At 39.8% G+C, this 12,016-nt stretch overlaps 1 protein-coding gene across 3 annotated transcripts in view; it reads right to left on the bottom strand.

Annotated features, from left to right (window-relative positions):
* The window catches only part of REPS2 (RALBP1 associated Eps domain containing 2), a 96,230-nt gene that overhangs the window by 42,840 nt on the left and 41,374 nt on the right, over window positions 1–12,016 (bottom strand). For 2 of the 3 annotated variants that reach the window (XM_032100726.1, XM_032100724.1), the window contains exons 6-10: window positions 11,066–11,204; window positions 9,520–9,583; window positions 7,094–7,236; window positions 3,832–3,926; window positions 437–506 (exon numbers count right to left, since the gene is read on the bottom strand). In XM_032100726.1, coding sequence (XP_031956617.1) covers window positions 437–506; window positions 3,832–3,926; window positions 7,094–7,236; window positions 9,520–9,583; window positions 11,066–11,204 — 511 coding nt within the window. The remainder of the gene's footprint in view (window positions 1–436; window positions 507–3,831; window positions 3,927–7,093; window positions 7,237–9,519; window positions 9,584–11,065; window positions 11,205–12,016) is intronic. The other variant, XM_032100725.1, reaches the window with a different exon arrangement.

Raw genomic sequence — 12,016 nt, 5'->3', positions numbered from 1 at the left:
CCAATTTGACTAAAACTTTTGTTTTGCAAGAAAGTACAGGGATTATTTTTTTCAAATAGCAACAAAACCTAATTTTGAGTGTTGATGCAAAAATGGAAATTCAAAATTTGTCACAGTGTAATCTTTACTCTTAAAAAATTCCTGATAATTGGAATTTTGTTTAAGTAAGAAGTGCAACACTAGTTGCCTTAGGGCTAGACATATTTTAGAAGGTACATTTCATATCACTCACATATGATAGAACTAATTTTGAAGCATACCCCTCCATTTATTTGTCTTCAACTCAGCTGTTGCGAGTTGCCTCTTTAAATATACAGCAACACATAGCCAGCTTAGAAATTAAACATACCATTGCTTCTGTCAGCAAACACCGTGGCTTACTGAAAACACACAATTTAATCCCCAATGGGAAAAAGAAAGTTATTTACTTGAATACCTTGTTTGTCATCTTTCTTTCCATCTTGTAACAGGGCAGAGTTATCAGGTACCTCTTCAGCTGATGACTTCTTAAAAGAAGAAAGATTTGTTAATTACACTCATTGTTATAGCTCATACTTGTGTCTTTCCACAGTCAAATATTTAAGAATACAGATCAACACATATAATGGCGACATTTGCTCTTGCACCACAATTTGTTAGGTAAAGAAGCATAAAGGACCTACAGAAAGACAATATAGCTCTGCTTTTCAAGGTACAGCAATTCCACACCTGAAATCAGTTAGAGGAACACTTCAACAGTGAATCACTGAAGAAGATAAGGACTATGTGTAAAGAAAGACTTCTCGCAGCAGAGCCACATGTAACACTTGTGTTAGGATGGATGAAACCTTCTCCGGTGTCCATGAGGAAAGCCTCTGACAAAAACTCCAGCTGTACTGCAGAGCCTGATGGTCATGCTTTAAAGGCTCCTGGCTGATGTGGCTGATCCTTGAACTACTCCTTTCTTCCAACATGCAGTCATCAAGATGGGAAAATCAAATTTCATTAGCAAGTCTGTTGGAGGCTCATTCAGGCCTTTGATAGGAAAACAGGGAATTTCTCCCCAGTCTTATTCCTTAATTTTCTGTTATTTCAGCAGCAATTTACAGGAATTTATTGTTCCTGGAGCTTCTGCTGCGTAGCCCACAAGATGGAACCTGGAACAAATTCTACCTCCATTATCTGTAAGAACAAGGATACACTCTGCAACCAAATAAAACATTAAAGCCAATTCCAGAAACCCTAAACTTCTCTAAATATTAAGTGAGGCTGTTTTTTTTTCCCAGGGAGCATGGAAGAGGTTTGACCTAAAAATGTCCTGAAATAAATTGGGCCTAAGCAAATGAGTCGAGAAACCTAGATTCCATAGACATTTTTAAAAGACCACAAAAATCTCAAGTCAGTAGTTCAAAAAGGAAAACTCCACAGTAAAGGACTGTGAGAGGTGTTTTATAAAGTTTCTGAGGAATGGGATACCCTAATACTTCTGAGAAAGCAACACAGCAAAAATATGGCTTGAGGACTCTGAAAATGTATGAACAAAACATTTCACACCCATAGCTAGCCCTGACACTCAAGTGAAGAACATGAGACCACAGACCTAACTCAGTGCACGCTTTAATCGATAGAACAGCTTTCAGAAATTTCAATGAACTGTGAGCATGACATTTCAGAGGGAGCTCAGAGGAACCCCAGCCAGTCATTTTATGCATGTTTTAACTTTAAGATTTTGGTAGTGAGAAGGCTTGTCGAAAAGAACCAAAGGAGAGTGGGAGACAAAAACTGCCTGTGAAAGACAAAACTTCCTTGGTAAACAAAAATCAGCCACCCATGTCATTCTCAAAGCACAATATAAGCCTTGGTGTGTTTTGCAAGTTTAACAAAGCCTAGCATGCAGGTGACGTGTCTCCTGCCATTATTTTCTTTATGAATGCATTCAGGAACTGTTTCCATTTTATTGCAGTATTGTAGTTCAGCAGTCACAGTAAAAACAGGCATCTCAAATGAAATTAAATAACCTGAATGGATGATAGATGGAAATTATAAAAGACATGGAGGTAACGCATAACAGATTGCATTGACAATATAATATTTTTAAAGTAGTGATCAAGTATCTAAAGTATAATTCCTCAACTAGCCAAGATACAAATGAAATGGCAGCAGTGAATTGCTGCACTTCCCATTGAGGGAGATGAATGGAAGACGAATTACTGACCTTCCAAAATATACTCATTCGGTGTATTAATTCTGAATGTAAAAACACAAGTTGAACAAAACAAAAATCAAGTCAAAATTATTCTCAAGTCACTTTTGAGGAGATTTAAAGTCCATTAATCTTGGACAATTTAAACTGAAGCTTTTTAATTATGCAAATGAAAGATACAAAATCATATATTTGTTTACATTTCAAATATAATTTAATTCTATATTATATCTATATCTTCTTTTATAGTTTATGTTGCAAGCCACCCAAAATAAGATCATAAGCAAGCGATTAGGCTGTTCTGGTAACAGACCTGCCTACACTGCCAGCATACCAGAACCCTGCACTACCAGATCTGCAGTGCTGCTTCCAAAGCCCAGTGTGACTGCTGTGCTTTGGCCAAGCTGCTGTAGGATGAGCAACACCTCCTAGGGATACCACATATACTTTAACAGTTCCAGAAGATACACCGGGTGCTCAACGCACTGGCTGCAGCATTGCCCAAAGTGAACACTGTACTCCATAGAAGCTTAGGAGATTCTGTTTGGTGGTACCACTGCCAAGAAGGATTTGATGAGGGAGCAGCTAGGTTCTGACCCAGGGACTCCCCAGAGCAAGGCATTGGGAGGAAATAACTGGAGAACAGCCTTGCTGAGCTGCCATAACATACCATAATTTTTAAACTTGGAAGCAGTGTCAGAAGGGCTGGTTCCTGAAGTCTGCCATTTCATTAACTACCTTAACACTAAACCTTTAAATTCCTCAGCATATATACTGAGAGTTGCAATATTCAGGCAAAATTCAGTTGCAAAACTCAGTGGCCATCATTCGTTCAGTTCTATAGGGTCTTTAAATATTTTGGATTTTAACTTCAGTGTTAAATTCTTCTCCTCAATTCAGTTTTTCTTGCAGCAGTCTTCACAGAATCATACAACAGTTGGGTTTGGAAGGGGCCTCTGGAGATCTAGTCCAAAACCCCTGTTCCATCCAACCAAACCTACCGTGTTCAGTTCTGGGTCCCTCACTACAAGAAAGGACATTGGTATGTGTTCAAAGAAGGGCAGTGGAGCTGGTGGAGGGTCCGGAGCACAAAAGGAGCAGCTGAGGGAGCTGGGGTTGTTTATCCTGGAAAAAAGGATGCTCAGGGGTGACCTTATTGCTCTCTACAACTATCTGAAAGAAGGCAGTGCTGGCCTAACAGTTGGAATTGATGATCTTGAAAGTCTTTTCCAAATGACAGGATTTTATCGTTCTAGGTCTGTGCTGAAGCTTCCTATTTTCAACCAATTCAGACTCAGGAGATACTTCACCTAAACACAGTCTGTGTGCCGCTCTGCCCTCCTGCAGCAGCCCTGCAGGACACCAACAGGTAGAGTCCATTTCTCTGCAGATTCCAGCATCTCACAAGTCCCTCAATGACTACTGTGAACTCTGTTACGTGGGAATATCTCTTGAAAAGCCTGTCAGGCCTTTCCACACACAGAAGAAATGGCTGAGATGAGGGTTTGAGATGGCTTAATGGGGAGCTTAGAGACTCCTAAGGTCCTCTTAGAGACTCACACTCCTGCTGCTCACATAGCACAGTCTCTATGAAGCTGGTCCAGCCTCCTCCCCTCTGCAAGGTAAGGACGCAGCTTACACCTTCTCACCTCTGTTCGACTGAAGTCCCGAGACTGCTGACTGCTTGGCAATGGCTCAGAATAAGAATCAAACAACGCACAGTCACGCATGGGCTTCAAACAAGCTGCAGGGGAAAGAAAAAAAAAGTTTAAAAAACAACCCACAAAAAAACAAACTAACAAACCAAACTAATAAAAACCCACAAAAAAACCCCAAACAAAAAACAAAACAAAAAAAAGGTCACCCCCCCCCCAAGAAAAACCCAACAATAAAAAAAACCAACCCATCCACCCTCAAAAAAACACCAAAAAACCAACCCAAAACCAAACACAGAGACACACCAAGTCTTTGGTTAATACACACTTCTTAGAAGCCTGTTCTTGCATAATTTTGCCCTTCATTTCTACATCTCAGACACGATCCATAAGACATGGATGACAAACACCATGAAGAAAATCTTTCTGTCTTGCATCGTAGGTCCGTGTCATGAAAGGGACAGCATGTATAATTTCTGTTATAGAAATAATCGTGAAATTTGGAAGAAATTTTTCCTTCTTGCAGTCCAGTATCAACTGAGTTGATCTGATAGTTTATACCTTGTTCTCTTAACAATGTTAAAGGTACTCACATTATCTTCAGCTGCAATTTTGACTTTTTGAATACTGAAAAGTGTAGAATCTAAATTATACACTAAAATTGAAGGCCAGCAAAATCAAAGCACTAAATACAGTGGATGCTGTAGCATATACTATCTTCAACTAAACAACATTGAGAACGCGGGGAAAAAAAAGGAAAAAAATCAAATCTAACTTCTCAAAGGAATATTCCCAACAAACTAATTTCTATCTTCTGCTGGTATCACTCTGAGATTAGTTCCTCTGAGATAAATCTGTTTTATGAGCTGGAAAACATTTTTTTTTAAGGATCAATACATCAAAAGGCAGAATAACCACAGTTCTAGTTTTTGGCTATCTATTTTATCTCAATAAATTAACCTCTTGGAAATCAGTCTTAATTTACAGTACAGTGGGTTGTGCACAGGGCAAATAGCTTTTGAGATTCTGCAAATTAGTTTTAATAAAAAGTTTCCAAAAAGAAGGTGGTGGGTCAAATTGTCAATGGACCTGTGCCAGGAGAGCATGTGGACCAGTTGTGCTCCTAGTTTATGGTACAAGTCATAAAACTAGCAAGATTAATGCATTCTTAAATGCTTTTTTTCTCCAAGTCATTTTACTTCAAGCTTTAACAACACCCTTATTGATGCAAATACTTCAATTGAACCAAATTATGCTTCATTCTGAAACTAATACAACAATCTAATGAAAAAGTTTCAGTAATCTTCATTGGGGTCCTAAGAAGCCAAAAATATTTGTAAAGAATTTATAAATTTCACATGAAACAAATTACAAAAACATAAAAACATAAGATTTCTCTTGAAAATTGCTTTTTACATTTTAGGTAAATGTATGAGGCACTTGCATACTTATCAATGCTTTTATTTCAGAAGTAATAAAACCAGGGCTCTATGCTTTTCTGTGATTCACAGGCTTACAGCGCGTTGAGATGTTCTGCTTCTTATTAATGCAAGTCTTTCAAAAGATGGATTTATGAATCCTGACCAGATAGCAGAATGAGCACGAGATATTTTCAGACCCTCAAATTAACCAGAATTAGGTCATTAGCTGGGGTATTTAAAGCAACCACAAGAAACAATTAGTCCTTTCACCTCTTCCACGTAGATTTGCTTGAAATGGTTGGTTTCATGAAATACAATGAAACAATAATCGTCTAAGAAAATGGTAGAACTAAGTGCTGAAAGGGACAAATAGGGAAAAAGACAACTCCCAGGGAACAACTGCAGCTTACCATGCTGTTTCTCCCATTGACATAATGATTCCCTGCTACTAGAGATAGTTATTTCCATTGCGGTTTTACCCAAAAGAGCTTAATGTGAAGACACACCAAGAAGAACCTGCATGGATGAGCTTACAAGCCAATTTATCATGAGACCAGGCATGAAAGAAGTGAACAAAGTGGTGGTCCTGGGGGGGAAAAGAGTAGCTGTAATTATGACAGGGGAATGTAATTAGAGAGACTAAAAATGATGAAGATTTGGAAATGCAGGTTTTCCAGGAGCTTATTGCTTTGGATATGAATATAGTGGATTACAGGGAACATGACTCCATCAGAAATTATTTCACAAATCTGATACAGGGTCAACATTTAATTTTTCCTAACTGCAGCTTGATTTGTTCTTTTCCTGCCTTTTAATATATTCAGTGTCATCGAATTTAATGGAGATTTTATTAGGTCTTAAATATTATCCCTGAGCACTGTAATTATCATCTGTGATTAATCCTTCTTGCCCTCGAGAGTCATGCACATTTTTTAGATGTAACAGTATATATTTCAACGTTCATTTATAATTAAAATAGACATAACTGAAGAGAACAAATGAAAGGGCAGGTCTTTCACAGCACATTGTTACTGAAGTATATTATATTTTGGATTAATTCATCCTTGTGCTACACAAATTGTTGTAATCCTCCTGTCATTAATGCAAACTACCCATAGAAGAATCTGTGGATTACATAAAATAAATTACAAAAAAATACAACCATCTGACAAAATACATTAGTATATTAAGTTCTAATGCAGTCCAGTATCATTTTTAACAAATCTTGAAGAGACAGATACTTTCAGGAAAGATCATCAAAAGAATTAAAAGCTACATCATAGATTCATAGAATGGTTTGGATTGGATGAGACTTTAAAGATCATCTTGTTCCAACCTCCCTTGCCATGGGGAGGGACACTTCCACTAGACCAGGTTTCTCTAGGCCTTATCCAACCTGGCCTTGAACACTTTCAGGGGTGAGGCAACCACAGCTGCTCTGGGCAATCTATTCCAGTGACTCAGTGCCCTCACAATAAACAATTTCTTCCTAAAATCTAACTTAAACCTGTCCTCTTTCAGTTTAAAGCCATTGCCTTTGTTTTACAGGTACTCATCTGCCTCTTTACCTGTCCTGACACCTGAAGCACAATGGAGAAAGAGGCAGACATTAAGAGGCAGGTAACTGCTGCACTTTGCATCTCTATCTCTGTGCTTTGATATATTACTTCTTGAGCAATCACCTCATAAGCACAATTAAAAACACATGCCTTAAATGCAGCTGGAGAATCATTACATGACATAGAAGCCCATTCCAAGATGGAAAGTGAACCTATCTAACACATGCTGGATTTCTGAGATGGCTACAGGGACATGACTTGCTGCAGAAACTTTACCTGCTTGAAGGTACTCGGGCAGCAGTGTCTCTGGCAGTGTCTCAGGCAGCTGGTAACCATTCTTCCTTGCAACCACAAGGTGGAAAGCAGCACAAAACTCCGGGAGTGTCAGCGCCCCATCACAATCCACGTCACTCAGCTCCCTGTGGATAAAACAGGCACACATTTTCCAAGGTGTTACCTCAGGGAAACACATGCGTGCCATCACAAGGGAGACAAAAATGCAACCCCAAGAAGGGGTATTTTAACCCAAGACAAGCACCTCTGTCATGTACACTTGATCCTGACTTGCACAGTTGTCTCAGGAAAGATGCAGGAAGCTGATTTTCTAGTACTGACTTGCCACTTTTTTCCTTTTCAGTAGATTTCTTCAATACATCATGCCAATGAATATGATGGTATGTGTGTGTTAGAATGTGAAATACATAACCTATTCTTACAGAATCATAGGGTGGCTGGGGTTAGAAGGGACATCACAGATAATCTGGGTCCAGCTCCTCTGCCATGGGCAGGGAACCTTTCACTAGACCAGGTTACTCGAAGACCCATTCAGCCTGGCCATGAACACCTACGGGGATGGGGAGTCCACAACCTCTCTAGGCAATGTGTTCTAAGGCCTCATGACCCTTAAAGTAAAGAATTCCTTCCTAATAGCTAATCTAAACCTGCCCTAGTTTAGCTTACACCCAAACCCCCTTGTCCTATCACTACATGCCCTTGTGAAAAGTCCCTCTCCAGCTCTCTTGTGGACCCTGCTAGGTACTGGAAAGCTGGTAGAAGATCTCCCAGACCCTTCTCTTCTTCAGGCTGAACAGCCCCAGGTCTCTCAGCCTGTTTCCATAGGAGAGATGCTCCAGCCCTGTGATCAACTTAGTGGACCTGCTCTGGACTCATTCCAACAGGTCCGCATTCTTCTTATGCTGAGGACCCCAGAGCTGGATGCAGCACTCCAGGTGGGGTCTCACCAGAGCAGAGTAGAGGTGCAGAATCCCTTCCCTTGCCCTGCTGGCCACACCTCTTTTGATGCCGCCCAGGACACAGTTGGCCTTCTGAGCTGCAAGTGCACATTGTTCCAAGGGTGAAATTAACCTTCCAATATTTGGAAGCACTTTTGGCTAATCCATGCACGATCTTAAAACAATTCAAGAAGAAAAAGTTAAATATGGACTTTAGCACCACTGACTAACGTTAAAAAAAGAGCAAAATTAATGCTCTTAGCAAGTTTAAATATTGTTGTTAACTTCTCACTAAGCAGTTCCCTCTAATTCTAGCACACTTCACAAACACTAAAACTGAATTCAATAATTCAATTCTGTGAATTAACTCTGCAAAAATTGAGTAATATTTTATCTTTGGCACATGGTCTAAAATAAACATATAATTTCTTGCTCTTTGAAAGTAACAAGCATTTCTCAAGTTGTTGAGGTTATAGTGACAAGGACTGAAACATCCCATGTGTTTAACAGAGCAACACAACCTGATAAATCACACTGCCACAAAATTACAACTATCTACTAGAAGGTAATACTTTTCTTGAAATTCTGGACAGAGAACAAGTTGCGTCACCAATAAAATCTGTTTTGCCACCATATTAGGTTAAGCCGTTCTTTTTAAGTAATCTTAAATTTAAATTCCAAAATTCACTTCCCCCACCACTATGTTTCTTGAGTTGTTGTTTTTTTTTTTTATTTTCACAACTGACAATCCGCTTTGAAAAGATTCCAGACATATCCTTTGACCCTGACAGATGTTTAGGCTCTTGCAAGCTTTTCGTCTCATCTCTCTTCATAAAAGCATATATAAAAATAAAATCACTATCAGCATTTCTGATCCATGTTTAAAACTGTTTGTTCCCCCTAACAGAGACGCAAGGATGACAACAAGTTACAAAGCACCATGTTGTTTATGAAAATATAAAAGAATTCTTGTCAAATTTTATCACGTACAGTTCCATCTGCAGTTGTTTCTCAATAAGCTCATTAAAAGTAAATGCACTGGTTCATTAGAAAAGCACTAATGAATTATGTAGTTGTTTAATTAGGCCTCCTTTGACAGAACAGAGACAGAAACATAAAACCAACAACACATCTAAAACATTCCAGAGGTGCTTCTCCTCTGTGTCATTTCATGAAAAATACCAGTTCTTTGAGCTAATGATGCTGCTTACAATACACTTAAGAACAGCTCTCAGCTACGTCACCGTTCAAACCTTCCCAGTCCTGCTGAGTAGGCAAACATCTCTCCAGAAAACAAGTGTGTCAGGAAGATCAATGAGCACCCTGCTGCTTGGGCCTCAAAGTGATTCTGGAGATAAGAGCAGTAATTGTAATTGAAGACACTTTTAAAATTTAACAAGAACTGTTGAATTAAGTGTATTTAAAAAAAACAAACATGATATGCATCCCCAACACTATTACAGTACTCACCAGATGTGAGAAAGTTCTGGGATGGGCAGCTTTGATTTTGTGAAGAAATTCTTTGCTACGGAACCTGTTGGGAAAGCATGCCTCATCAACCATTGGAAATTAATTCTCCAAATTCTTCCCTTTTACCAGGTCTGACGTGCCAGAAGCAGACAGTTAATTTACATGTGAGAGATGCTCAGATTAATCAGATGCTACTAGAGATGTTGGACCATTTGTCTCCTTCTGAGTAAATGATAGAGAAAGCCTGACAAAGCTGTTGACCTCAATTCTCCATTCCCTCCATATGGGAAAAATAAATAAAGGGAAACCCACTTTAGTACTAGTAACTCTAACCTGCATAATAAGTATGTCACCAATGATGAAATAACAGGCACAAACAGCCCTGCTTCACCAGAAGCCATGTGTATGGCAGTACAGTGCTTTGACAACTGCACTGCTCTCCCAAGATGCTGTTTTAACTACGACTTTTCCCTGCAGTGAAAATTTTATGAGAGAAAAAAAAAGAAAAAAGAAACTGCAGAAGATTCAGATTGCACACAGCTCCTGTCCTACTGCAGGCATCCTCACTCACCCTGCCATAGCAGCCCTTCTCATACTTCTAGTTAACAAATCCACTTCTTCACCATCTCATATGCACAGGCTGTTAGGGGTACCCTGGAAGCCCTTCCTGGGTACAGGCTTACAAATCAAAAGGAAGCAAAGCACAGACTTCTGGGATGATAATCCTCTTCCCCTAGGGCAACCACTGGGGAAAGAACCAACACTGAAGAACCATTTGTTCTTTGAAGCAAACTGCATAAAGGAGACTTAAGGGAGGTGAAGAACTGCTGAAGCACTAACTTCAGTTAGCAGCAGAGCATTTCTGTAAACTTTTGGCTGGATCCAAGCCCCGGTGATACAGCAGGGCTCATTACAATTTCCTCAATTTAAAACCTGTGACATATTCCTTGCCAGACCAACTGTCTGTACACGGCAAAGTCTCCTCTCACAACCAGCCTGGACCTTCTATTCAGGATGGAAATCTGACTATGATCAGAGCCATCTAAGTATGCTCTTAACAATACTTCTACGATGTGTGTGCTCTCCAGCATTGTTTTATAATTACCTAAACGTCAAAATCTCAGTCCCCCAGAACCATAAACCCTCAGGCTTGACTGCACAGGGCAGTTTTGCATGCTTCACTGTCACCAGATGGACACTGCCACAGTTCTGCTGGATAAGCCAGCACAGCCCTCAGGGGTTTTTCAACTCAATATACACTGCAGGTGTGATCCACAAATACAGCACATCAAATACAGAGAGCTCATTTTAATTTTTACCAAAGTGCCAACACTTCTTTCTTAGATGTAATTATTTCTCTAAAATCAGGATATTTAAGAGGAAATGTAAGGGTCACAGTATTGGTTTGAATAGTCTGCCTTTTAAAAGAAGATACAATCAACTCTTAAAAATGCACTGCCAGAGAAAAAAGCATTTATTTACTTAACATTCTCACCTCCCAGCCTGGTCCCCCTACTTGATGTGCACAGTATTTGGTAAAAATTACCTGAAATAAAGGCGTTGAGGTCGGGCTGCAGGGACCTGAACTGGTTAATGTAGTAATCTCGCTGCTCCTCTGTTATCCTCCAAGGGTCATCTGAGTACTGGGTGCTGCTGTCCTGCTGCTCCCGCTCCACTGAAAGAGACTGATGGGAGGGACACTGGCATCAGCCACAGGGAGGGCACCAGAAGGGCATTGGAAACCTCAAGAAACCAGATTTACACTCTTCTATTTAGCAGAGACAAATTTTCAGAAGACAAGAAGCAGAAATGGCCACACTGATGACCATCCCACTACTTACCTGTTGAAAAACTGAGGCTATTATCATGTATCTTTACCCAGGCAATTAAAGGAAGTTTTACATGACCAAAGCTCAAAGGAAATCTTGGTACTGCTGACCACTAGAAGTCCAAGTCATACTTTATTACCTCTAGATTCATTTTGGGGGTCCACTTTGGCTGCCATGCATTACGACTTTGAACTGCACACTGTACACCTCAAATGGATGGAGCCAGTAAAGGACCTAAAGCTGCATTTATGCAGCTTTGTGCAAGAAAATTTATCTTTGCTGTGAAACTACATATTTAATCTAGGAATGGTGCTGTAACTATGGAGATATTCCACTTTTTCTGGACCCTCTGCTCACCCCAGTAACTCAGCACTCATTATGCCAACTCAGGGAGACATACAAGCCCCTACAGACCCCCTCAGACTTCTGTCACTTCCCAAGGTTCAAGTAAAAATCCTCCTTTGGGTAAAGGAATATTCTGGAGGAGAAGGGTATTTAATTCAATTACATCTTTGCTCTGTCTTTGCTCTCTGATTAACTTGCTTAAGGGGAGCCCAGTAACTTTTGCAAGGTTGGATGGAGGTATCTACAAGAGGGCTGCCCATACAGCTGGTGACTTTGCTAAAATGGAATAAATTAGTATTCAATATTTAAGCAGGGATGATAAC

Source organism: Corvus moneduloides, chromosome 2 (assembly GCF_009650955.1).
Source record: "Corvus moneduloides isolate bCorMon1 chromosome 2, bCorMon1.pri, whole genome shotgun sequence".
Taxonomy (NCBI): Eukaryota; Metazoa; Chordata; class Aves; order Passeriformes; family Corvidae; genus Corvus; species Corvus moneduloides.
Note: the sequence above shows the minus strand (reverse complement) of the source record. Positions and strands in the feature narration are given on the sequence as shown.